A 26653-nucleotide genomic window follows, 5' to 3' on the forward strand; every position below is an offset into this window, starting at 1 on the left:
GTCTAACTATAACTAACTATAGAGGATCTCTACTACACAACAGAACCAACTGAATGTCTAACTATATCTCTACTAACTATAGAGGATCTCTACTACACAACAGAACCAACTGAATGTCTAACTATAACTAACTATAGAGGATCTCTACTACACAACAGAACCAACTGAATGTCTAACTATAACTAACTATAGAGGATCTCTACTACACAACAGAACCAACTGAACTAACTATAGAGGATCTCTACTACACAACAGAACCAACTGAATGTCTAACTATAACTAACTATAGAGGATCTCTACTACACAACAGAACCAACTGAATGTCTAACTATAACTAACTATAGAGGAACTACACAACAGAACCAACTGAATGTCTAACTAACTATAGAGGATCTCTACAACACAACAGAACCAACTGAATGTCTAACTATAACTAACTATAGAGGATCTCTACTACACAACAGAACCAACTGAATGTCTAACTATAACTAACTATATAGAGGATCTCTACTACACAACAGAACCAACTGAATGTCTAACTATAACTAACTATAGAGGATCTCTACTACACAACAGAACCAACTGAATGTCTAACTATAACTAACTATAGAGGATCTCTACTACACAACAGAACCAACTGAATGTCTAACTAGAGGATAGAGAACCAACTGAATCTCTAGAGGATCTCTACTACACAACAGAACCAACTGAATGTCTAACTATAACTAACTATAGAGGATCTCTACTACACAACAGAACCAACTGAATGTCTAACTATAACTAACTATAGAGGATCTCTACAACACAACAGAACCAACTGAATGTCTAACTATAACTAACTATAGAGGATCTCTACTACACAACAGAACCAACTGAATGTCTAACTATAACTAACTATAGAGGATCTCTACTACACAACAGAACCAACTGAATGTCTAACTATAACTAACTATAGAGGATCTCTACAACACAACAGAACCAACTGAATGTCTAACTATAACTAACTATAGAGGATCTCTACTACACAACAGACTGAATGTCTAACTATAACAACCAACTGAATGTCTAACTATAACTAACTATAGAGGATCTAACTACTACACAACAGAACCAACTGAATGTCTAACTATAACTAACTATAGAGGATCTCTACTACACAACAGAACCAACTGAATGTCTAACTATAACTAACTATAGAGGATCTCTACTACACAACAGAACCAACTGAATGTCTAACTATAACTAACTATAGAGGATCTGAATGTCTACTACTACACAACAGAACCAACTGAATGTCTAACTATAACTAACTATAGAGGATCTCTACTACACAACAGAACCAACTGAATGTCTAACTATAACTAACTATAGAGGATCTCTACTACACAACAGAACCAACTGAATGTCTAACTATAACTAACTATAGAGGATCTCTACTACACAACAGAACCAACTGAATGTCTAACTATAACTAACTATAGAGGATCTCTACTACACAACAGAACCAACTGAATGTCTAACTATAACTAACTATAGAGGATCTCTACAACACAACAGAACCAACTGAATGTCTAACTATAACTAACTATAGAGGATCTCTACTACACAACAGAACCAACTGAATGTCTAACTATAACTAACTATAGAGGATCTCTACCACACATGATTCCTACATGTTTATTATGAATCCCAATCCCTCCAGGAGGCCTTTTGGTAGGCCGCCATTGTAAAGAATAATACGTTATTAAGTGACTTGCCGAGTTAAATAAAATAAAAAACAGCAGCAACTCTCCGGTACCTGCTGCAAACTACGTCAGCTGACGCCAGACCTCTTCTGATTGGTTTCAGTAAACATCTCCGATTGGCTGAATATCGAGTCAGTTCCTGCAACGTTTTACTCTGATTGGTTTAAAGTCAAATGAACTTTAACCTTGTTGGTGGTTCAGCTTCGCAGTGATTTTTCAACAAGCATGGCGGCCATAGGAGTACATTTCGGCTACACATGTGCCTGTGTCGCTATTTTTAAGGTATTGTTGCTGCCTGTAGTAACGTTTTTGGCGGTGGGACTAGTCTCTGTTTTCAGTTATGAAGCGATATATTCAGGAGGTCCGGAAAGATCCGGTTAAACATGTTTTGACAATGAGTTAGTTACCGGTAAATCTAGACAATGTTAGAAATGGAGTGAATGAGTTGGCTACCGGTGTTAACCATCTAGTAAACTAACGCTAAAACAACTTGCTTGGCTTTTAGAGATGATGGTTGTTGTTATCGGTCAAGCCAGGATGGGAGGATTTAGACAGTGTTGTGTTTTGTTCAGGATGGCCGAGCGGAGGTGGTCGCCAATGACGCCGGAGACCGAGTCACTCCTGCCGTGGTGGCTTACCGAGACACGGAACAGGTATCACACGACGACCTAACATCACGTTCAACTATTACATCTGATAAATATTTGTATGGGACCAATACCATTTGGTCGGGATAACAAAATGAACATTCGCGGAGGCGGTTTTTGTCATCGCAGGAAGCTGTAGGTTGTTGTTGCTCTGGTCTGAACATTAACATGAGGTCATGGTTTTGTAAGTACAAGGACCTTGTCTTTCATATCAGCGATAAATAATCCAGGTTAAGTTGATACACACCTTTAATAAGGTTAGTGCTCCCACACGGACACATCTCCGTGTTAGTGCATGTTTCCAGAAAAGAGATGGAGGTGTGACCTACAAATGAATTTAATTATTATTACCATACAAACATGTATTCTACCTTAAGCCTTCAAGCCTGTTTAGAAATAGGACAATGCCCATTTTTAGACAAAAGTAGCTCTTTACATTTTACATTGAAGTCATTTAGCAGACGCTCTTATCCAGAGCGACTTATCAAAAATATAAATGCAACCATTTCAAAGATTTTACTGAGTTACAGTTCATATAAGGAAATAAATTCATCAGGCCCCAATCTATGGATTTCACATGACTGGGAATACAGATATGCATCTGAGTTACCTTGTTTTTAAAAAGGTAATGGGGGTGGATCTCCACCCCAGGAAGCATGAGTCTTTTGTTTTGTTGGTCCTTTTGAACCAATCACCTCTTTTGGTGCTGTTTTACAGGTGGTAGGCTTACCACAGATGGGCATTCATAAAATCACATTTCAGGCAACACTATAGGCTACACCTCAGTAAGCATGGACAGGTAGCGATGTGTTTTTTGTGTAGTCTGGACCTGCCTTGAGTTCCACAGACATTGGTTTTTGGTCCAGTCTGGACAAAATCTGTTAAATGACTTAAATGTAAAATCTGAACCAATCATAATGTCTGTTTGGTTGAGATTTGGTGCGGTGTAGTCCGGTCTTGATTTCATACCTCCACGGACGTTGATTTCTGGTCTGGACCAAATATGAACCAATCACTGGTGTCTTTGTTTGGTTCAGATTTTGTCCAGTATGGACCAGCATTGATTTGGCCAAAACACAGATGTCTATAAATGACATGTTTTCAACTTTCATTCAAAACCAAAAATGAGCCCCCCCCCCCGATGTTGAAACATTTTTCAACGTCCTAGAAAATGTATTTTAAAGGTACGTAAAATGTCTTTTCACCTTTTTAATTCGGAGACTTAATTGAATCTTACTTCAACGTCTGGAAAATACTTATTTTACACGTCTTTGCAATGTAATTCTGCTTACTGGGCTTATTCTAGTTTTGCTGGGAGCACGTTTTTGAGTCTCGCCTTGGTCGGCAATTGTGTTTGTCCGTAGCTTATGCCTACCCATACCCTAACCCCACCGTGGGGCACTCTGTTCACAATGTTGACATCAGCAAACCGCGACCAGTTCTCAACTCTCAGACGTCGAGGGATGGAAAAACCACATGTGCCTGTTTCATGAGCTGAAATAAGATGCCAGAAATGTTCCATTCACACATTATCTCAAATGTTGTGCACAAATGATGTTTACATCCCTGTTAGTGAGCTTTTTTCAGTCTGTCATAAAACCTCTTTGTGGGGGGAAATGTGTTCTGATTGGCTGGGCCTGGCTCCCCAGTGGTTGACTAATTTCCTTGTATGAACCATATCTCAGTAAAATTGTTGCATGTTACATTTTATCTTTTTAAGTATAATTAATATTATTTACCTCAAACGATAGAGAAACATGTTATTACTGTGGTGGTGTACAGAGCATGTAGGATCATATCTCTTGTCATGATGTCCTCCCTCTGTCATCTCACACTGTAACCCTCCCTCTGTCATCTCACACTGTAACCCTCCCTCTGTCATCTCACACTGTAACCCTCCCTTCACCTCCCTGTTCAATCCGTCTGTCCTATCCTCCATCTGCCTCCCTCTCATCGCTCGCTCTCTCTGCAGATAGTAGGGATTGCGGCTAAGCAGGGTCGTGTCCGAAACGCAGCCAACACTGTGGTTAAAGTCAAACAGGTGCTGGGGAGGAGGTGAGTGTCTGTATTACAGTTGAAGTTGGAAGTTTACAAACACTTAGGTTGGAGTCATTAAAACTAGTTTTTCAACCACTCCACAATTTTCTTGTTAACAAACTATAGTTTTGGCAAATCGGTTAGGACATCTACTTTGTGCATTACAAGTCATTTTTCCAACACATGTTTACAGACAGATTATTTCACTTGTAATTCACTGTATCACAATTCCAGTGGGTCAGAAGTTTCCATACACTAAGTTGACTGTGCCTTTAAACAGCTTGGAAAATTCCAGAAAATGATGTGATGGCTTTAGAAGCTTCTGATAGGCTAATTGACATCATTTGAGTCAATTGTAGGTTTACCTGTGGATGCATTTCAAGGCCTACCTTCAAACTCCGTGCCTCTTTGCTTGACATCATGGGAAAATCAAAATAAATCAGCCAAGACCTCAGGAAAAAAAAATGTAGACCTCCACAAGTCTGGTTCATCCTTGGGAGCAATTTCCAAACACCTGAAGGTACCGCGTTCATATTTACAAACAATAGTACACAAGTATTAACACCACGGGGCCACGCAGCCGTCATACTGCTCAGGAAGGAGACTCGTTCTGTCTCCTAGAGATTAACGTAACTTTACTGCGAAACGTGCAAATCAATCCCAAAACAACAGCAAAGGACCTTGTGAAGATGCTGGAGGAAACAGGTACAAAAGTATTTATATCCACAGTGAAACAAGTCCTATATTGACACAACCTGAAATGTCAGCAAGGAAGAAGCCACTGCTCCAATACCGCCATAAAATATATAATAATATAAAGACGCTTTTAGACTTAGTCATGTGTGGTATTTGCGGGAATCGAACCCACTACCCTGGGGATAAAGATAAAAAAGGACTACGGTTTTGGGGATAAAGATGGAAATGTCCTCTGGTCTGATGAAACAAAAATAGAACTGTTTGGCCATAATGACCATGGTTATGTTTGGAGGAGAAAGGGGGATGGCTTGCAAGCTGAAGAACACCATCCCGAACGTGAAGCACGGGGGTGGCAGCATCATGTTGTGGGGGTGCTTTGCTGTAGATGGGACTGGTGCACTTCACAAAATAGGTATCATGAGGTAGGAAAATTATGTGGATATATTGAAGCAACATCTCAAGACTTCAGTCAGGAAGTTAAAACTTGGTCAAAGCCCTGACCTCAATCCTAAGAAATTTGTGGGCAGAACTGGAAAAAGCGCGTGTGAGCAAAGGAGGCCTTCAAACCTGGCTCAGTTTCACCAGCTCTGTCAGGAGGAATGGGCCATAATTCACCCAACTTATTGTGGGAAGCTTGTGGAAGGCTACCCGAAACGTTTGACCCAAGTTAAACAATTTAAAGGCAATGCTACCAAATACTAATTGAGTGAATGTAAACTTCTGACCAACTGGGAATGTGATGAAATTAAAGCCGAAATAAATCATTCTCTCTACTATTATTCTGACATTCCACATTCTTAAAATAAAGTGGTGATTCTAACTGACCTAAGACAGGGAATTTTTACTTGGATTAAATGTCAGGAATAGTGAAACTCAGTTTAAATGTATTTGGCTAAAGTGTATATTAGCTTCTGACTTCAACTGTATGTTCCCAATGTTCTAGAGAATGAACTCACCTCATGTTGTTGGGTTAGGGAGAATGAACTCATGTTGTTGCTTCTTCCCCTTTTTCCTCTCCTCCTGTCGGCAGTTTTGAGGATCCTGAGGTGCAGACGCATAAAGCTGAGAGTAAATGTCCTGTGAGTTTTCAACCCTCTACCCCCTATTAGACTCTCAGTGATTAACCCTCTACCCCCTATTAGACTCTCAGCCATTAACCTGGTATACCTGTCTCTATTAGACTTTCAGTGATTAACCCTCTACCCCCATTAGAGTCTCGGTGATTAACCCTCTACCCCCATTAGACTCTCAGTGATTAACCTGGTATACCTGTCTCTATTAGACTCTCAGTGATTAACCTGGTATACCTGTCTCTATTAGACTCTCAGTGATTAACCTGGTATACCTGTCTCTATTAGACTCTCAGTGATTAACCTGGTATACCTGTCTCTATTAGACTCTCAGTGATTAACCCTCTACCCTCTATTAGACTCTCAGTGATTAACCCTCTACCCTCTATTAGACTCTCAGTGATTAACCGTATACCCTCTATTAGACTCTCAGTGATTAACCTGGTATATCTGTCTCTATTAGACTCAGTGATTAACCTGGTATATCTGTCTCTATTAGACTCTCAGTGATTAACCTGGTATACCTGTCTCTATTAGACTCTCAGTGATTAACCTGGTATACCTGTCTCTATTAGACTCTCAGTGATTAACCCTCTACCCCCATTAGACTCTCAGTGATTAACCTGGTATCCCTGGCTCTATTAGACTCTCAGTGATTAACCTGGTATATCTGTCTCTATTAGACTCTCAGTGATTAACCTGGTATCCCTGGCTCTATTAGACTCGGTGATTAACCTGGTATCCCTGGCTGATTAACTCTCAGTGATTAACCCTCTACCCCGATTAGACTCTCAGTGATTAACCTGGTATCCCTGGCTCTATTAGACTCTCAATGATTAACCTGGTATACCTGGCTCTATTAGACTCTCAGTGATTAACCTGGTATCCCTGTCTCTATTAGACTCTCAGTGATTAACCTGGTATACCTGTCTCTATTAGACTCTCAGTGATTAACCTGGTATACCTGTCTCTATTAGACTCTCAGTGATTAACCTGGTATACCTGGCTCTATTACTCTTAATGATTAACCTGGTATACCTGTCTCTATTAGACTCTCAGTGATTAACCCTCTACCCCCTATTAGACTCTCAGTGATTAACCTGGTATACCTGTCTCTATTAGAATCTTAATGATCAACCCTCTACCCCCTATTAGACTCTCAGTGATTAACCTGGTATACCTGTCTCTATTAGACTCTCAGTGATTAACCTGGTATACCTGTCTCTATTAGACTCTCAGTGATTAACCTGGTATACCTGTCTCTATTAGACTCTCAGTGATTAACCTGGTATACCTGGCTCTATTAGACTCTCAGTGATTAACCTGGTATACCTGTGTCTATTAGACTCTCAGTGATTAACCTGGTATACCTGTCTCTATTAGACTCTCAGTGATTAACCTGGTATATCTGTCTCTATTAGACTCAGTGATTAACCTGGTATATCTGTCTCTATTAGACTCTCAGTGATTAACCTGGTATACCTGTCTCTATTAGACTCTCAGTGATTAACCTGGTATACCTGTCTCTATTAGACTCTCAGTGATTAACCCTCTACCCCCATTAGACTCTCAGTGATTAACCTGGTATCCCTGGCTCTATTAGACTCTCAGTGATTAACCTGGTATACCTGTCTCTATTAGACTCTCAGTGATTAACCTGGTATCCCTGGCTCTATTAGACTCTCAGTGATTAACCTGGTATCCCTGGCTCTATTAGACTCTCAGTGATTAACCTGGTATCCCTGGCTCTATTAGACTCTCAATGATTAACCTGGTATACCTGGCTCTATTAGACTCTCAGTGATTAACCTGGTATCCCTGTCTCTATTAGACTCTCAGTGATTAACCTGGTATACCTGTCTCTATTAGACTCTCAGTGATTAACCTGGTATACCTGTCTCTATTAGACTCTCAGTGATTAACCTGGTATACCTGGCTCTATTACTCTTAATGATTAACCTGGTATACCTGTCTCTATTAGACTCTCAGTGATTAACCTGGTATACCTGTCTCTATTAGACTCTTAATGATCAACCCTCTACCCCTATTAGACTCTCAGTGATTAACCTGGTATACCTGTCTCTATTAGACTCTTAATGATCAACCCTCTACCCCCTATTAGACTCTCAGTGATTAACCTGGTATACCTGTCTCTATTAGACTCTCAATGATTAACCTGGTATACCTGTCTCTATTAGACTCTTAATGATCAACCCTCTACCCCCTATTAGACTCTCAGTGATTAACCTGGTATACCTGTCTCTATTAGACTCTCAGTGATTAACCTGGTATACCTGTCTCTATTAGACTCTCAGTGATTAACCTGGTATACCTGTCTCTATTAGACTCTCAGTGATTAACCTGGTATACCTGTCTCTATTAGACTCTCAGTGATTAACCTGGTATACCTGTCTCTATTAGACTCTCAGTGATTAACCTGGTATACCTGGCTCTATTAGACTCTCAGTGATTAACCCTTTACCCCCATTAGACTCTCAGTGATTAACCTGGTATACCTGTCTCTATTAGACTCTCAGTGATTAACCCTCTACCCCCTATTAGACTCAGTGATTAACCTGGTATACCTGTCTCTATTAGACTACCTAACACTGTTCTCAGTGATTAACATGTCTGACTACTTAACACTACGTTATGAGTTATTATTATTATTATTATTATTATTATATTGTGTAATAGAGAATCTGATGATGATGTGTTTCAGGTTGTCAACAAGGGAGAGAAGCCAGTGTATGAGATGACTGGAGAGATGACCAGACATGTGGCTCCCCAAGATGTTGCCAAGCTGATCCTACACAAGATGAAAGGTTAGAACACACTGTCCCAATTCCCCCTCCCCTGACGCTATGCACTAGTGGAGATCCCAGATGATTGACTGGGCCTAAGCAATATGGTAGCCTATCAGGGAGCAACTTAAAACTATTGTCAAACTACATCCACATGTGAAAACATGTCAGCTCTCCAGCGGGGGGGCAGTACTACAGGTCCCCCTCCCATCTATTGTTGTTTCCATAGAGACGGCTCAATCGGCCTTGGGCGCTGATGTCACAGAGGCTGTCATCACTGTCCCCTTTGAGTTCGCACATGCTCAGAAGGCGGCGTTGAGGGCGGCTGCGGAGGCGGCAGGGTTCCGTGTGTTGAGGCTGATCCACGAGCCAGCTGCTGCTCTACTGGCCTACGGAATCGGACAGGACTGCCCCTCTGGGAAGAGGTACACACTACTCCTCCTTGTGTATGAACTACAGGTCGACCGATTTTTATTGGAGAACCAAAAAAAAGCCGATACTGAATTAATCGGAAGATTTTTTTATATGTGTGTTTGTAATAATGACAATTACAACAATACTGAATGAACCCTTATTTTTAACTTAATACATCTATTTAAGTCTCATGAATAATTACGTGTTCAATTTGGTTTAAATAATGTAAAAATGCAGTGTTTGGGGAGAAAGTGCAATATGTGCCATGTCAGAAAGCTCACGTTTTAAGTTCGTTGTTCAGAACATGAGAACATATGAAAGCTGGTGGTTCAATATTCCCAGGTAAGAAGTTTTAGGTTTTAGTTATTGTAGGAATTATGACGCGTCTACTATTTCTCTCTCTACCGTTTGTATTTCATATACCTATAATATTATTATATTATTATTATTTTATTATTATTATATTATTATTATATACCTTTTGACTATTGGATGGTCTTATTGGTACTATAGTATTGCCAGCCTAATCTATTGGATGGTCTTATTGGTACTATAGTATTGACAGCCTAATCTATTGGATGGTCTTATAGGTACTATAGTATTGCCAGTCTAATCTATTGGATGGTCTTATAGGTACTATAGTATTGCCAGTCTAATCTATTGGATGGTCTTATAGGTACTATAGTATTGCCAGTCTAATCTATTGGATGGTCTTATTGGTACTATAGTATTGCCAGTCTAATCTATTGGATGGTCTTATAGGTACTATAGTATTGCCAGTCTAATCTATTGGATGGTCTTACAGGTACTATAGTATTGCCAGTCTAATCTATTGGATGGTCTTACAGGTACTATAGTATTGCCAGTCTAATCTATTGGATGGTCTTATAGGTACTATAGTATTGCCAGTCTAATCTATTGGATGGTCTTATAGGTACTATAGTATTGCCAGTCTAATCTATTGGATGGTCTTATAGGTACTATAGTATTGCCAGTCTAATCTATTGGATGGTCTTACAGGTACTATAGTATTGCCAGTCTAATCTATTGGATGGTCTTACAGGTACTATAGTATTGCCAGTCTAATCTATTGGATGGTCTTACAGGTACTATAGTATTGCCAGTCTAATCTATTGGATGGTCTTATAGGTACTATAGTATTGCCAGTCTAATCTATTGGATGGTCTTATAGGTACTATAGTATTGCCAGTCTAATCTATTGGATGGTCTTATAGGTACTATAGTATTGCCAGTCTAATCTATTGGATGGTCTTATTGGTACTATAGTATTGCCAGTCTGATCTCGGGAGTTGATAGGCTAGAAGTCATAAACAGCGCTGTGCTTGCGAAGAGCTGCTGGCAAACACAGGAAAGTGCTGTTTGAATGAATGCTTACGAGCCTGCTGCTGCCTACCACTGCTCAGTCAGACTGCTCATAATAAACACACAGAAATATGAGCCTGCTGCTGCCTACCACCGCTAAGTCAGACTGCTCATAATAAACACACAGAAATATGAGCCTGCTGCTGCCTACCACCGCTAAGTCAGACTGCTCATAATAAACACACAGAAATATGAGCCTGCTGCTGCCTACCACCGCTCAGTCAGACTGCTCATAATAAACACACAGAAATATGAGCCTGCTGCTGCCTACCACCGCTAAGTCAGACTGCTCATAATAAACACACAGAAATATGAGCCTGCTGCTGCCTACCACCGCTCAGTCAGACTGCTCATAATAAACACACAGAAATATGAGCCTGCTGCTGCCTACCACCACTCAGTCAGACTGCTCATAATAAACACACAGAAATATGAGCCTGCTGCTGCCTACCACCACTCAGTCAGACTGCTCATAATAAACACACAGAAATATGAGCCTGCTGCTGCCTACCACCACTCAGTCAGACTGCTCATAATAAACACACAGAAATATGAGCCTTTGGTCATTAATATGGTAAAATCTGAAAACTATAATTTCGAAAACAAAACGTTTATTCTTTCGGTGAAATACGGAACCGTCCCTAGTTAATATTGCCGGCTAACATGAATTTCTTTTAACTAAATATGCAGGTTTAAAAAATATATATTTCTGTGTATTGATTTTAAGGAAGGAATTGATGTTTATGGTTCGGTACATTTGTGCAAAGATTGCTTTTTTTTTCTCGGCAATGCACTTTTGTTAAATCATCACCCGTTTGGTGAAGTTGAAGTAGGCTGTGATTCGATGATGAATTAAAAGGTATTGATTATTTATATATATATATATATATATAACGCAGGACAAGCTGTTTAACCCTGTAATATCATCAACCATGTGTAGATAACTAGCGGTTATGGTAAGAATCAACCATGTGTAGATAACTAGCGGTTATGGTAAGAATCAACCATGTGTAGATAACTAGCGGTTATGGTAAGAATCAACCATGTGTAGATAACTAGCGGTTATGTTAAGATGGATTTTATATCAAAAGTTTAATGCTATTAATCTGTCAACCTCTAGTTTGTGTGTGAACTGGTGTGTGTGTGTGAACTGGTGATGGGTGTGTGTGTGAACTGGTGTGTGTGTGAACTGGTGTGGTGTGTGTGTAGCCATGTCCTGGTGTATAAACTGGTGTGTGTGTGTGTGTAGCCATGTCCTGGTGTATAAACTAGGTGGGACGTCTCTGAGTGTGACGGTGCTGCAGGTGAATGGTGGAATGTTCCGGGTTCTGAACACCCACACAGACCACAGCATCGGAGGAGAGAGCTTCACAAGCGCCCTGGCACAGCACCTGGCTGCAGAGTTCAAACGGTAACACACACACACACACACACACCTGGTGCAGAGTTCAAACAGTAACACAGACACACACCTGGCTGCAGAGTTCAAACGGTAACACACACACACACACCTGGCTGCAGAGTTCAAACGGTAACACACACACACACACCTGGTGCAGAGTTCAAACGGTAACACACACACACACTGCACACACACACACCTGGTGCAGAGTTCAAACGGTAACACACACACACCTGGCTGCAGAGTTCAAACGGTAACACACACACACACCTGGTGCAGAGTTCAAACGGTAAACACACACACACACCTGGCTGCAGAGTTCAAACGGTAACACACACACACACACCTGGTGCAGAGTTCAAACGGTAACACACACACACCTGGTGCAGAGTTCAAACGGTAAACACACACACACACCTGGTGCAGAGTTCAAACGGTAACACACACACACACACACACACACACCTGGTGCAGAGTTCAAACGGTAACACACACACACCTGGCTGCAGAGTTCAAACGGTAACACACACACACACCTGGTGCAGAGTTCAAACGGTAACACACACACACACCTGGCTGCAGAGTTCAAACGGTAACACACACACACCTGGTGCAGAGTTCAAACGGTAACACACACACACCTGGTGCAGAGTTCAAACGGTAACACACACACACACACACACACACACACACCTGGTGCAGAGTTCAAACGGTAAACACACACACACACACCTGGTGCAGAGTTCAAACGGTAACACACACACACACCTGGCTGCAGAGTTCAAACGGTAACACACACACACACACCTGGCTGCAGAGTTCAAACGGTAACACACACACACCTGGCTGCAGAGTTCAAACGGTAACACACACACACACACCTGGCTGCAGAGTTCAAACGGTAACACACACACACACCTGGTGCAGAGTTCAAACGGTAACACACACACACACACACCTGGTGCAGAGTTCAAACGGTAACACACACACACACACCTGGTGCAGAGTTCAAACGGTACACACACACACACACACCTGGTGCAGAGTTCAAACGGTAACACACACACACACACCTGGTGCAGAGTTCAAACGGTAACACACACACACACCTGGCTGCAGAGTTCAAACGGTAACACACACACACACACCTGGCTGCAGAGTTCAAACGGTAACACACACACACCTGGCTGCAGAGTTCAAACGGTAACACACACACACACACCTGGCTGCAGAGTTCAAACGGTAACACACACACACACCTGGCTGCAGAGTTCAAACGGTAACACACACACACACACCTGGCTGCAGAGTTCAAACGGTAACACACACACACACCTGGTGCAGAGTTCAAACGGTAACACACACACACACCTGGTGCAGAGTTCAAACGGTAACACACACACACACACCTGGTGCAGAGTTCAAACGGTACACACACACACACCTGTGCAGTGCAGAGTTCAAACGGTAACACACACACACACCTGGTGCACACACACACACCTGGTGCAGAGTTCAAACGGTAACACACACACACACACCTGGTGCAGAGTTCAAACGGTAACACACACACACACACCTGGCTGCAGAGTTCAAACGGTAACACACACACACCTGGCTGCAGAGTTCAAACGGTAACACACACACACACACCTGGGTGCAGAGTTCAAACGGTAACACACACACACCACCTGGTGCAGAGTTCAAACGGTAACACACACACACACCTGGCTGCAGAGTTCAAACGGTAACACACACACACACACCTGGCTGCAGAGTTCAAACGGTAACACACACACACACACCTGGTGCAGAGTTCAAACGGTAACACACACACACACCTGGCTGCAGAGTTCAAACGGTAACACACACACACACCTGGCTGCAGAGTTCAAACGGTAACACACACACACACCTGGCTGCAGAGTTCAAACGGTACACACACACACACACACACACACACACACACCTGGTGCAGAGTTCAAACGGTAACACACACACACACCTGGCTGCAGAGTTCAAACGGTAACACACACACACACCTGGTGCAGAGTTCAAACGGTAACACACACACACACACCTGGTGCAGAGTTCAAACACACACACACACACACACCTGGCTGCAGAGTTCAAACGGTAACACACACACACACACCTGGTGCAGAGTTCAAACGGTAACACACACACACACCTGGCTGCAGAGTTCAAACGGTACACACACACACACACACACCTGGTGCAGAGTTAACACACAACACCTGGTGCAGAGTTAACACACACACACACACCTGGCTGCAGAGTTCAAACTGTAACACACACACACACACCTGGCTGCAGAGTTCAAACGGTAACACACACACACACACCTGGTGCAGAGTTCAAACGGTAACACACACACACACACACCTGGTGCAGAGTTCAAACGGTAACACACACACACACCTGGCTGCAGAGTTCAAACTGTAACACACACACACACCTGGCTGCAGAGTTCAAACGGTAACACACACACACCTGGTGCAGAGTTCAAACGGTAACACACACACACACACCTGGTGCAGAGTTCAAACGGTAACACACACACACACCTGGTGCAGAGTTCAAACGGTAACACACACACACACACACACCTGGTGCAGAGTTCAAACGGTAACACACACACACCTGGTGCAGAGTTCAAACGGTAACACACACACACCTGGTGCAGAGTTCAAGTGGAACTGACAGCATTTTATCAACATGAAATGGTACAACAATCTGTTCATAGGGACCCCAGGATGAATGAGTTTTTATTTTGTACATATTCTGACCAGTGACCACTTGGGTGGGGGCCATTTTCACACTTCCATAGAATGAAGGGATGACGTCCGCGTGCCTCCCAGCTGAAACACAGAATGTAGGGATGACGTCCGCGTGCCTCCCAGCTGAAACACAGAATGTAGGGATGATGTCCGCGTGCCTCCCAGCTGAAACACAGAATGTAGGGATGACGTCCGCGTGCCTCCCAGCTGAAACACAGAATGTAGGGATGACGTCCACGTGCCTCCCAGCTGAAACATAGAATGTAGGGATGATGTCCGCGTGCCTCCCAGCTGAAACACAGAATGTAGGGATGACGTCCGCGTGCCTCCCAGCTGAAACACTTCCATAGAATGTAGGGATGACGTCCGCGTGCCTCCCAGCTGAAACATTTCCATGGGGTTATTATATTATGACCACATTTGGTGACGTTCTGGACTTCGGCGAGGGTTTTCTAGAGGTGAGCCAAAGGCCGATGTCTACGGTCCTTCGTCGGTGATTGGTCAACAGTAGGGATTCTTCATTAAGGTCTTTGTTGTCATTCAACGACAGAATTCTAAATCAGGTGAACAGAAGGATTTGAGTTCCTGTATGTTTCTTTCATCACACCATGTCTCGTTAGTCATGAGGCATACGCCCCCGCCACTCTTCTTACCAGAAAGATGTTTGTTTCTGTCGGCGCGATGCGTGGAGAAACCCGTTGGCTGCACCGCCCCGGATAGCGTCTTCCCAGTGAGCCATGTTTCCGTGAAGCAGAGGACGTTACAGTCTGTCCCTCTGATGTGATGACTTGTATTCATTGATAAAAACCAAACTATTAGTTAGATGTCACATTGCGCAACTAAGATCTCCTCTGCAAAAATGTCAAGTTAATTAAGGAAGCCTATATTGGCGTCTCCTTCATTTTTCAAGTGAAGTTCAGTATGCTAGCACACTCGTTTGGTTCGCTATTTGGCCATCTGAACTCTGAACTGAAGCATGCTGACGCCCGGCCTGTCGGCTCCCCCCTCCACCCGGCCCGTCGGCTCCCCCCTCCACCCGGCCCGTCGGCTTCCCCCCTCCACCCGGCCCGTCGGCTTCCCCCTCCACCCGGCCCGTCGGCTTCCCCCTCCACCCGGCCCGTCGGCTTCCCCTCCACCCGGCCCGTCGGCTTCCCCCTCCACCCGGCCCGTCGGCTTCCCCCTCCACCCGGCCCGTCGGCTTCCCCCTCCACCCGGCCCGTCGGCTTCCCCCTCCACCCGGCCCGTCGGCTTCCCCCTCCACCCGGCCCGTCGGCTTCCCCCTCCACCCGGCCCGTCGGCTTCCCCCTCCACCCGGCCCGTCGGCTTCCCCCTCCACCCGGCCCGTCGGCTTCCCCCTCCACCCGGCTTCCCCCTCCACCCGGCCCGTCGGCTTCCCCCTCCACCCGGCCCGTCGGCTTCCCCCCTCCACCCGGCCCGTCGGCTTCCCCCTCCACCCGGCCCGTCGGCTTCCCCCTCCACCCGGCCCGTCTGCTTCCCCCCTCCACCCGGCCCGTCGGCTCCCCCCCTCCACCCGGCCCGTCTGCTCCCCCCACCCGGCCCTTCGGCTCCCCCCTCCACCCGGCCCGTCGGCTCCCCCCTCCACCCGGCCTGTCGGCTTCCCCCTCCACCACAGTCTTGTAGTGGATGCGAGCTTCAACTGGAAGCCAGCGGGGCGACATGGGAGAACGTATTCCCCTACATCTGATCCCCTGGTTTTAAAGGTGCCTGCCTGTCTGTCTGTAGGTCGTATAAACAGGATGTTAGTAGTAACCCACGGGCCATGTTGAAGCTGTCTGTCTCTCTGTCTGTAGGTCGTATAAACAGGATGTTAGTAGTAACCCACGGGCCATGTTGAAGCTGTCTGTCTGTCTGTCTGTAGGTCGTATAAACAGGATGTTAGTAGTAACCCACGGGCCATGTTGAAGCTGTCTGTCTCTCTGTCTGTAGGTCGTATAAACAGGATGTTAGTAGTAACCCACGGGCCATGTTGAAGCTGTCTGTCTCTCTGTCTGTAGGTCGTATAAACAGGATGTTAGTAGTAACCCACGGGCCATGTTGAAGCTGTCTGTCTCTCTGTCTGTAGGTCGTATAAACAGGATGTTAGTAGTAACCCACGGGCCATGTTGAAGCGGTCTGTCTGTCTCTCTGTAGGTCGTATAAACAGGATGTTAGTAGTAACCCACGGGCCATGTTGAAGCTGTCTGTCTCTCTGTCTGTAGGTCGTATAAACAGGATGTTAGTAGTAACCCACGGGCCATGTTGAAGCTGTCTGTCTCTCTGTCTGTAGGTCGTATAAACAGGATGTTAGTAGTAACCCACGGGCCATGTTGAAGCTGTCTGTCTCTCTGTCTGTAGGTCGTATAAACAGGATGTTAGTAGTAACCCACGGGCCATGTTGAAGCTGTCTGTCTCTCTGTCTGTAGGTCATTTAAACAGGATGTTAGTAGTAACCCACGGGCCATGTTGAAGCTGTCTGTCTCTCTGTCTGTAGGTCGTATAAACAGGATGTTAGTAGTAACCCACGGGCCATGTTGAAGCTGATGAACGGAGCAGACATGGCCAAACATTCTCTCTCCACGCTGGGTTCTGCTAATTGCTTCGTTGACTCGCTACACGACGGCATGGACTTCGACTGCAACATCTCCAGGTGACTACACTACCCACAAACCCCTGCTCTCTTACCCACCACAATGTGTATTTTTATTTATTTACTTAACTAGTCAAGTCGGTTAAGAACAAATTCTTATTTACAATGACTGCCTAACCCAAATAACTCTGGGCCAATTATGTGCCGCCTTATGGGGACTTCTGATCACGGCCGGTTGTGAGACAGCCCTGAATGGAACCCGGGTCTGTAATGACACCTCTAGTACTGCGATGCAGGGCCTTAGACTGCTGCACACTCCCTCACAATCCCCCTCTTCATACAGTGCCACAGGAAAGTCACGCTGTGTGGTTACCTCTTCTTCTCAGGGCCTTAGACTGCTGCACACTCCCTCACAATCCCCCTCTTCATACAGTGCCACAGGAAAGTCACGCTGTGTGGTTTCCTCTTCTTCTCAGGGCCTTAGACTGCTGCACACTCCCTCACAATCCCCTTCTTCATACAGTGCCACAGGAAAGTCACGCTGTGTGGTTACCTCTTCTTCTCAGGGCCTTAGACTGCTGCACACTCCCTCACAATCCCCCTCTTCATACAGTGCCACAGGAAAGTCACGCTGTGTGGTTTCCTCTTCTTCTCAGGGCTCGTTTTGAGCTGCTGTGTTCTTCCCTGTTCAACAAGAGTGTCCAACCAATCAGAAGCCTGCTGGAGACGACTGGGCTCTCTACTAGCGACATCAACAAGGTAACCCTGACCTACCTAACATGGCTCTGGAAGTGACCATGTCTCTGTAAATACATATAGTTACATATTATTTTATTAATGGTAAAGAGTATGTATTTTTTTTTTTTTGGGGGGTGAGACCATGTCTCTGTAAATACTGGACATATAGTTACACACACTTTACTATTAATAAAATAATATGTATTTTTTTTTTTGTGGGGGGTGAGACCATGTCTCTGTAAATACATATAGTTACATATTATTTTATTAATAGTAAAGAGTATGTATTTTTTGGGGGGGGGAGACGTGTCAACTTGTTTGACTTGATCCCTAGCTAGTTTGGCTTTCTCCGACAAAAATCATTATTTCACCTGAGAAACATCACCTGACTCCTGTTCTCTCTAAACCTGAGAGGTCACCTTCCGACTAGATTGCTGCAATGCTCTCCTTGGTGGGCTCCCCTCAAAAAGCATCCACAGGCTACAGCTTGTGCAGAACAGCGTTGCCAGGGTCCTTACAGGAACCCAGAAATCAATCAATGAAATTGATTTATAAAGCCCTTCTTACATCAGCTGATGTCACAAAGTGCTGTACAGAAACCCAGCCTAAAACCCCCAAACAGCAAGCAACGCAGGTGTAGAAGCACGGTGGCTAGGAAAAACTCCCTGGAAAGGCCAAAACCTAGGAAGAAACCTAGAGAGGAACCAGGCTATGAGGGGTGGCCAGTCCTCTTCTGGCTGTGCCGGGTGGAGATTATAACAGAACATGGCCAAGATGTTCAGCATGGTCAAATAATAATAATCACAGTGGTTGTAGAGGGTACAACAGGTCAGCACCTCAGGAGTAAATGTCAGTTGGCCTTTCATAGCCAATCATTAAGAGTATCTCTACCACTCCTGCTGTCTCTAGAGAGTTGAAAACAGCAGGTCTGGGACAGGTAGCACGTCCGGTGAACAGGTCAGGGTTCCATAGCCGCAGGCAGAACAGTTGCAACTGGAGAGGCAGCACAGCCAGGTGGACTGGGGAGCAAGGAGTCACCATGTCAGGTAGTCCTGAGGCATGGTCCTAGGGCCCAGGCCAGTTGAAACTGAGCAGCAGCACAGCCAGGTGGAGGAGTCACCATGCCAGGTAGTCCTGAGGCATGATCCTATGGCTCAGGTCCCCTGAGGGAGAGAAGGAAAGAGAGAAGGCAGACCATTCCATAAAAATGGAGCTCAAAAGGAGAAAGCCCTGCCTCCAACTGTTTGCTAAGCAATTCTAGGGACAATTAGGAGACCTGCGTCTTGTGACCGTAGCGTACGTGTAGGTATGTACGGCAGGACCAGATCGGAAAGATGGGTAGGAGGAAGCCCATGTAATGCTTTGTAGGTTAGCAGTAAAACCTTGAAATCAGCCCTTGCTTTGACAGGAAGCCAGTGTAGAGAGGCTAGCACTGGAGTAATATAATCAAATTTTTGGGTTCTAATCGGGATTCTAGCAGCCGTATTTAGCACTAACTGAAGTTCATTTAGTGCTTTATCTGGGTAGCCTGAAAGTAGAGCATTGCAGTAGTCTAACCTAGAAGTGACAAAAGCATGGATTAATTTTTCTGCATCATTTTTGGACAGAAAGTTTCTGATTTTTGCAATGTTACGTAGATGGAAAAAAGCTGTCCTCGAAATGGTCTTGATATGTTCTTCAAAAGAGAGATCAGGGTCCAGAGTAACGCCGAGGTCCTTCACAGTTTTATTTGAGACGACTGAACAACCAACAAGATTAATTGTCAGATCCAACAGAAGATCTCTTTGGTTCTTGGGACCGAGAACAAGCATCTCTGTTTTGTCCGAGTATAAAAGTAGAACATTTGCAGCCATCCACTTCCTTATGTCTGAAACACAGGCTTCCAAGAGGGCAATTTTGGGGCTTCACCATGTTTCATCGAAATGTACAGTTGTATGTCATCCGCATAGCAGTGAAAGATAACATCCCCAAGAGGCAAAATATATAATAAAAACAATAGTGGTCCTAAAACAAAGCCTTGAGGAACACGGAAATGTACAGTTGATTTGTCAGAGGACAAACCATTCACAGACAAACGGATATATGTCTGACAGATAAGATCCAAACCAGGCCAGAACTTGTTCTTGTAGACCAATTTGGGTTTCCAATCTCTCCAAAAGAATGTGGTGATCGATGGTATCAAAAGCAGCACTAAGGTCTAGGAGCACGAGGACAAATGCAGAGTCTCAGTCTGACGCCATTAAAAGGTCATTTACCACCTTCACAAGTACAGTCTCAGTGCTATGATGGGGTCTGAAACCAGACTGAAGCGTTTTGTTTACATTGTTTGTCTTCGGAAGGGCAGTGAATTGCTTCGCAACAGCTTTTTCAATTTGTTTTTGAGAGGAATAGGAGATTCGATATGGGCCGATAGTTAAAAAAAAATATTTTCTGGGTCAAGGTTGGGCTTTTTCAAGAGAGGCTTTATTACTGCCACTTTTAGTGAGTTTGGTACACATCCGGTGGATAGAGAGACGTTTATTATGTTCAACATAGGAGGGCCAAGCACAGGAAGCAGCTCTTTCAGTAGTTTAGTTGGAATAGGGTCCAGTATGCAGCTTGACGGTTTAGAGGCCATGATTATTTTCATCATTGTGTCAAGAGATATACTATTAAAAAACGAGAGTGTCTCTTGATCCTAGGTCCTGGCAGAGTTGGGCAGACTCAGGACAACTGAGCTTTGGAGGAATACGCAGATTTAAAGAGGAGTCTGTAATTTGCTCTCTAATGATCATGATCTTTTCCTTAAAGAAGTTCATGAATTTATCACTGCTGAAGTGAAAGCCATCCTCACTTGGGGAATGCTGCTTTTTAGTTAGCTTTGCGACAATATCAAAAATACATTTCAGGATGTTCTTATTTTTCTCAATTAAGTTGGAAAAATAGGATGATCGAGCAGCAGTGAGGGCTCTTCGATACTGCACGGTGCTGTCTTTCCAAGCTAGTCGGAAGACTTCCAGTTTGGTGTGGCGCCATTTCCGTTCCAATTTTCTGGAAGCTTGCTTCAGAGCTCGGGTATTTTCTGTGTACCAGGGAGCTAGTTTCTTATGATAAATGTTTTTAGGGGTGCAACTGCATCTAGGGTATTGTGCAAGGTTAAATTGAGTTCCTCAGTTAGGTGGTTAACTGATTTTTGTCCTATGGCGTCCTTGGGTAGACAGAGGGAATCTGGAAGGACATCAAGGAATCTTTGTGATGTCTGTGAATTTATAGCACGACTTTTGATGGTCCTTGGTTGGGGTCTGAGCAGATTATTTGTTGCGATTGCAAACGTAATAAAATGGTGGTCCGATAGTCCAGGATTATGAGGAAAAACATTAAGATCCACAACATTTATTCCATGGGACTAAACTAGGTCCAGAGTGTGACTGTGACAGTGAGTATGGCCAGAGATATGTTGGACAAAACCCACTGAGTCGATGATGGCTCCAAAAGCCTTTTGGAGTGGGTCTGTGGACTTTTCCATGTGAATATTAAAGTCACCAAAGATTAGAATATTATCTGCTGTGACTACAAGGTCCGATAGGAATTCAGGAACTCAGTGAGAAACGCTGTATGGCCCAGGAGGCCTGTAAACAGTAGCTATAAAAGTGATCAGGAGGCCTAAGGAGCCCTATTTTGAGATGTGAGGTATCATGATCTCTTTCAATAATAAACAGTGAGCTCAGGATGAAAAATGTGGCTTGTCACCCAAAACCCTGACTTTTACAGATGCACAATTGAGAGCATCTGTATCACTAGACAAGGCTCTAATGCATCACTGGGGGCAAACTACCTGCCCTCCAGGACACCTACACCACCCGATGTCACAGGAAGGCCATGAAGATCATCAAGGACAACAACCACCCGAGCCACTGCCTGTTCACCCCGCTATCATCCGGAAGGCGAGGTCAGCACAGGTGCATCAAAGCTGTGACCGAGAGACTGAATAACAGCTTCTATCTCAAGGCCATCAGACTGCTACCACCACCACTAACTCAGAGAGGCTGCTGCCTACATTGATGCCCAAACACTGGCCACTTTAATAAATGGATCACTGGTCACATTAAACATTGCCACTCTAAATAATGGTACTTTAATAATGTCTACATATCTTACATTACTCATGACATTTACATACAGTTGAAGTCAGAAGTTCACATACACATTAGCCAAATACATTTAAACTCCGTTTTGCCTAAGAAATTTTTACTTGGTCGAGTTTTTTTATTTTATTTTGAAATTTGACCTTTATTTTACCAGGCAAGTCAGTTAAGAACAAATTCTTATTTTCAATGACGGCCTAGGAACAGTGGGTTAACTGCCTGTTCAGGGGCAGAACGACAGATTGTGTACCTTGTCAGCTCGGGGATTTGAACTTACAACCTTTCGGTTACTATTCCAATGCTCTAACCACTAGGCTACCCTGCCGCCGAGTTAAGATCACTTTAGTTTAAGAATGTGAAATGTAAAAATAATTGTAGAGAATTATTTTTTCCATCACATTCCCAGTGGGTCAGAAGTTTACATCCACTCAATTAGTATTTGGTAGCATTGCCTTTAAATTGTTTAATTTGAGTCAAACGTTTCTGGTAGCCTTCCACAAGCTTCCCACAATAAGTTGGGTGAATTTTGGCCAATTCCTCCTGACAGAGCTGGTGTAACAGAGTCGGGTTTGCAGGTCTCCTTGCTTGCACACTTTTTCAGTTCAGTCCACAAATTTTCTATAGGATTGAGGTCAAGGCTTTGATGGCCACTCCAATACCTTGAATTTGTTGTCGTCCACTGGCTCCAGGTCATCGATAACTAAATAAGGCAGGGCTTTACCTAGCAAATACTTTATCTCAGCTCACTGGTCACCATAGCAGCACGCGCTCCAGCAGGTATATTTCACTGGTCACCCCCAAAGCCAATTCCTCCTTTGGCCGCCTTTCCTTCCAGTTCTCTGCTGCCAATGACTGGATCGAATCGCAAAAATCACTTAAGCTGGAGTCTCTCCCCATCAAACTTTAAGCTTCAGCTGTCTTAGCAGCTTACCGATGGCTGTGTCCAGTGAATCTGTAAATAGCACAGCCGACTACCTCATCCCCGTATTATTACTTACTGGGGTGCAAAAGAGCAAGGGGGTATCTCTACTTCCACATCTATCACTCCACTATTAATGCTAAGAGCAAGGGGGTATCTCTACTTCCACATCTATCACTCCACTATTAATGCTAAGAGCAAGGGGGTATCTCTACTTCCACATCTATCACTCCACTATTAATGCTAAGAGCAAGGGGGTATCTCTACTTCCACGTCTATCACTCCACTATTAATGCTAAGAGCAAGGGGGTATCTCTACTTCCACATCTATCACTCATAGAACTCCCCCTCTCCATTTTAACTGTGTTCCAGGTGGTTCTCTCGGGGGTTTAACACTGTGTTCCAGGTGGTTCTAGAACTGCGGGGGTTTAACCTGTGTTCCAGGTGGTTCTCCGGGGGTTTAACACTGTGTTCCAGGTGGTTCTCTGCGGGGTTTAACACTGTGTGTTCCAGGTGGTTCTCTGCGGGGGCTCTGCGAGGATTCCTCGGCTGCAGCAGATGATCAAAGATCTGTTCGCTGACGTGGAGCTGCTCAGCTCCGCCCCTCCTGATGAGGTCATAGCGGTCGGCGCAGCGATGGAAGCGGGCCTTCTAGTCGGGCGGGAGATTGGCTCCTCCCCAGAGTCTGTTACCGTGGAAGCCTGTGTCTCAGACATTCTGCTCAAGGTACACAGACACACACACACAGATCAGTGACTAATAGAGTAGCTTCTGATTGGCTAATCTGTGTGATTGACAGGAGGTGGATGAAACAGGGGCTGAGGTGTTCTCTGTGCTCCTCCCCTCGGGCACGCCCCTTCCTGCTCGGCGACATCACATCCTGTCTGGTCCTGGCCGCCTGGCATCCCTCTGTCTGGAGCTTTACCAGAAAACCACAGAGCAGCCAGAGAGACTGGCCAAGGTACGTAAACACACACACACACACACACACAACCCCTTCACCAGAGAACCACAGAGACTGGCCAAGGTACGTGTAAACACACACACACACAACCCCTCCACCAGAGAACCAACAGCTCTCTCTTATCTGCAGATTGTTCTGAGAGACCTGGAGACCAAAGAGGACAACCATGACATTGATGCCGTGGTGACCATGAAGAGGTAACACCCTGTGGACTGGACCTTGTATTTGGACCTGTGTGTTTTCAGCTGTGGACTGGACCTTGTATTTGGACCTGTGTGTGTTTCAGCTGTGGACTGGACCTGGTATTTGGACCTGTGTGTTTTCAGCTGTGGACTGGACCTTGTATTTGGACCTGTGTGTGTTTCAGCTGTGGACTGGACCTGGTATTTGGACCTGTCTGTTTTCAGCTGTGGACTGGACCTGGTATTTGGACCTGTGTGTTTTCAGCTGTGGACTGGACCTGGTATTTGGACCTGTGTGTTTTCAGCTGTGGACTGGACCTGGTATTTGGACCTGTGTGTTTTCAGCTGTGGACTGGACCTGGTATTTGGACCTGTGTGTTTTCAGCTGTGGACTGGACCTTGTATTTGGACCTGTGTGTTTTCAGCTGTGGACTGGACCTGTGTGTTTTCAGCTGTGGACTGGACCTTGTATTTTGGTGTGTGTTTTCAGCTGTGGACTGGACCTTGTATTTTGACCTGTATTTGTGTGTGTTTTCAGCTGTGGACTGGACCTTGTATTTTTGTGTGTGTGTTTTCAGCTGTGGACTAGACCTTGTATTTGGACCTGTGTGTGTGTGGTGTGTATTTGTGTGTTTTCAGCTGTGGACTGGACCTTGTATTTGGACCTGTGTGTTTTCAGCTGTGGACTGGACCTGTGTGTTTTCAGCTGTGGACTGGACCTTGTATTTTGGTGTGTGTGTGTGTTTTCAGCTGTGGACTGGACCTTGTACCTGTGTGTTTTTTTGACCTGTGTGTGTGTGTGTGTTTTCAGCTGTGGACTAGACCTTGTATTTTGACCTGTGGTGTGTGTGTGTGTGTGTGTTTTCAGCTGTGGACTAGACCTTGTATTTGGACCTGTGTGTAACCTGTGTGTGTGTGTGTGTGTTTCAGGGACGGCTCTCTCCATGTGAGCTGTGTGGAGCAGAACAGTGGGAAGACTGAAGCCATCAGTATATCAGCAGCCTCCTGATTTCACCACCAGCTCCAAGTTAATGTCACTATACTTGTTGAAGTTCCTTTTAAAGTTTAAATAAAGACATTTTGGTTTAACTTGGTTCCTTTATTCTCTACAGTTCAGAACAGCTACAACAGACTTTATTCTCTTGTATTTACAGTTCAGAACAGCTACAGCAGACTGAAGCCACAGCAGAGCCTTTATTTCAGCTACAGTTCTATAGAACAGCTACAGCAGACTTTATTCTCTACAGTTCAGAACAGCTACAGCAGACTTTATTCTCTACAGTTCAGCGTTAGCCTGACAGGAGCAGACTCCAGTTGAGACCACAGAAAGACTGTGTTCCCTACTGAACATTTCCCAGGGTGGTCGAGGAGTAGCTGTGGTTTCTCTTGGCCCTGATCGGCCAGGTGTGCATATAGGGCATGACTATGGTGTCTCTATAACAAAGTAGGGTATGGTCTGTGTAGATAATGCTATGGCCCCACACATTAAATCATATATATATGCATTAATCAATTGTCTGTTTTTGTCCAACTTCAAGTCAATTATTTTCGGGTGAGGAAGACATTGTCAAGAACCCACAGTCATCCATTGAAAAACCATCATCTCACATATAATAACATTGAGGACTTCCACCATTTTAAAGTGGTCACCTGGATGGAATGATCAGAGTTAAGGTTCAGACATTACTAAGCTACTGTATATCATGGCCAGTTCCGGTCTGCTTAAGGTGATTGCTCTCCCATAGGCACCAATGCATTAGCAGCTGGGTTTGGTCTGTTCAGCTCATTGACTGTATATGAATCAGAAGAAACTAGTGGGTGGAATGTGTCGCTTTCTCTTCCCTCTGTCTATATACAAAGAGGTAGACAGGGTCAGAGGGACTGTCCTGGTGACCACTTCCTCTCCAGCGGCCAGTCTCCTGTACAGATCGCTGAGGTCGTCTGGTCCAGGTGTGTGTGAATCTGGTGTGGTCAGAGGGACTGACTTCCTGTCCTGGTGACCACTTCCTCTCCAGCGGCCAGTCTCCTGTACAGATCGCTGAGGTCGTCTGGTCCAGGTGTGTGTGAATCTGGCGTAGACAGGGTCAGAGGGACTGACTTCCTGTCCTGGTGACCACTTCCTCTCCAGCGGCCAGTCTCC

The 26653-nt window shown here is 44.6% G+C and overlaps 1 protein-coding gene and 2 long non-coding RNA genes across 7 annotated transcripts; 1 reads left to right on the forward strand and 2 right to left on the reverse strand.

The window, feature by feature from the left end:
• Window positions 1-1894: 1894 nt before the first annotated feature.
• On the forward strand, window positions 1895-25602 carry LOC118383265 (heat shock 70 kDa protein 14-like). The gene is made up of 13 exons (XM_052508913.1): window positions 1895-2027; window positions 2318-2398; window positions 4365-4447; window positions 6156-6204; window positions 8918-9020; window positions 9229-9424; window positions 12046-12207; window positions 17491-17646; window positions 18243-18345; window positions 23881-24093; window positions 24167-24328; window positions 24461-24528; window positions 25444-25602. The coding sequence occupies exons 1-13, from the start codon at window positions 1971-1973 to the stop codon at window positions 25520-25522; spliced, it is 1512 nt and encodes a 503-aa protein (XP_052364873.1). The 5' UTR covers window positions 1895-1970; the 3' UTR covers window positions 25523-25602.
• LOC127924304 (uncharacterized) lies at window positions 12528-15592 on the reverse strand. Of its 3 annotated transcripts, none has more exons than XR_008117602.1 (3): window positions 14713-15592; window positions 13220-13271; window positions 12528-12578 (listed from the first exon to the last, which is right to left on the reverse strand). It is a non-coding gene; the product is annotated as an uncharacterized LOC127924304 (long non-coding RNA). The 3 variants fall into 3 exon arrangements; XR_008117603.1 differs by lacking the exon at window positions 12528-12578 and adding an exon at window positions 12649-12697; XR_008117601.1 differs by lacking the exon at window positions 12528-12578 and adding an exon at window positions 12914-12966 and having other exon boundaries at window positions 13222-13271.
• On the reverse strand, window positions 24551-25270 carry LOC127924303 (uncharacterized). Of its 3 annotated transcripts, none has more exons than XR_008117599.1 (3): window positions 25166-25270; window positions 24712-24951; window positions 24551-24670 (listed from the first exon to the last, which is right to left on the reverse strand). It is a non-coding gene; the product is annotated as an uncharacterized LOC127924303 (long non-coding RNA). The 3 variants fall into 3 exon arrangements; XR_008117600.1 differs by having other exon boundaries at window positions 24551-24643; window positions 24684-24951; XR_008117598.1 differs by having other exon boundaries at window positions 24619-24670; window positions 24752-24951; window positions 25166-25268.
• Window positions 25603-26653: the final 1051 nt, after the last annotated feature.

This window comes from Oncorhynchus keta, unplaced genomic scaffold (genome assembly GCF_023373465.1).
Source record: "Oncorhynchus keta strain PuntledgeMale-10-30-2019 unplaced genomic scaffold, Oket_V2 Un_contig_3941_pilon_pilon, whole genome shotgun sequence".
Lineage (NCBI taxonomy): Eukaryota > Metazoa > Chordata > Actinopteri > Salmoniformes > Salmonidae > Oncorhynchus > Oncorhynchus keta.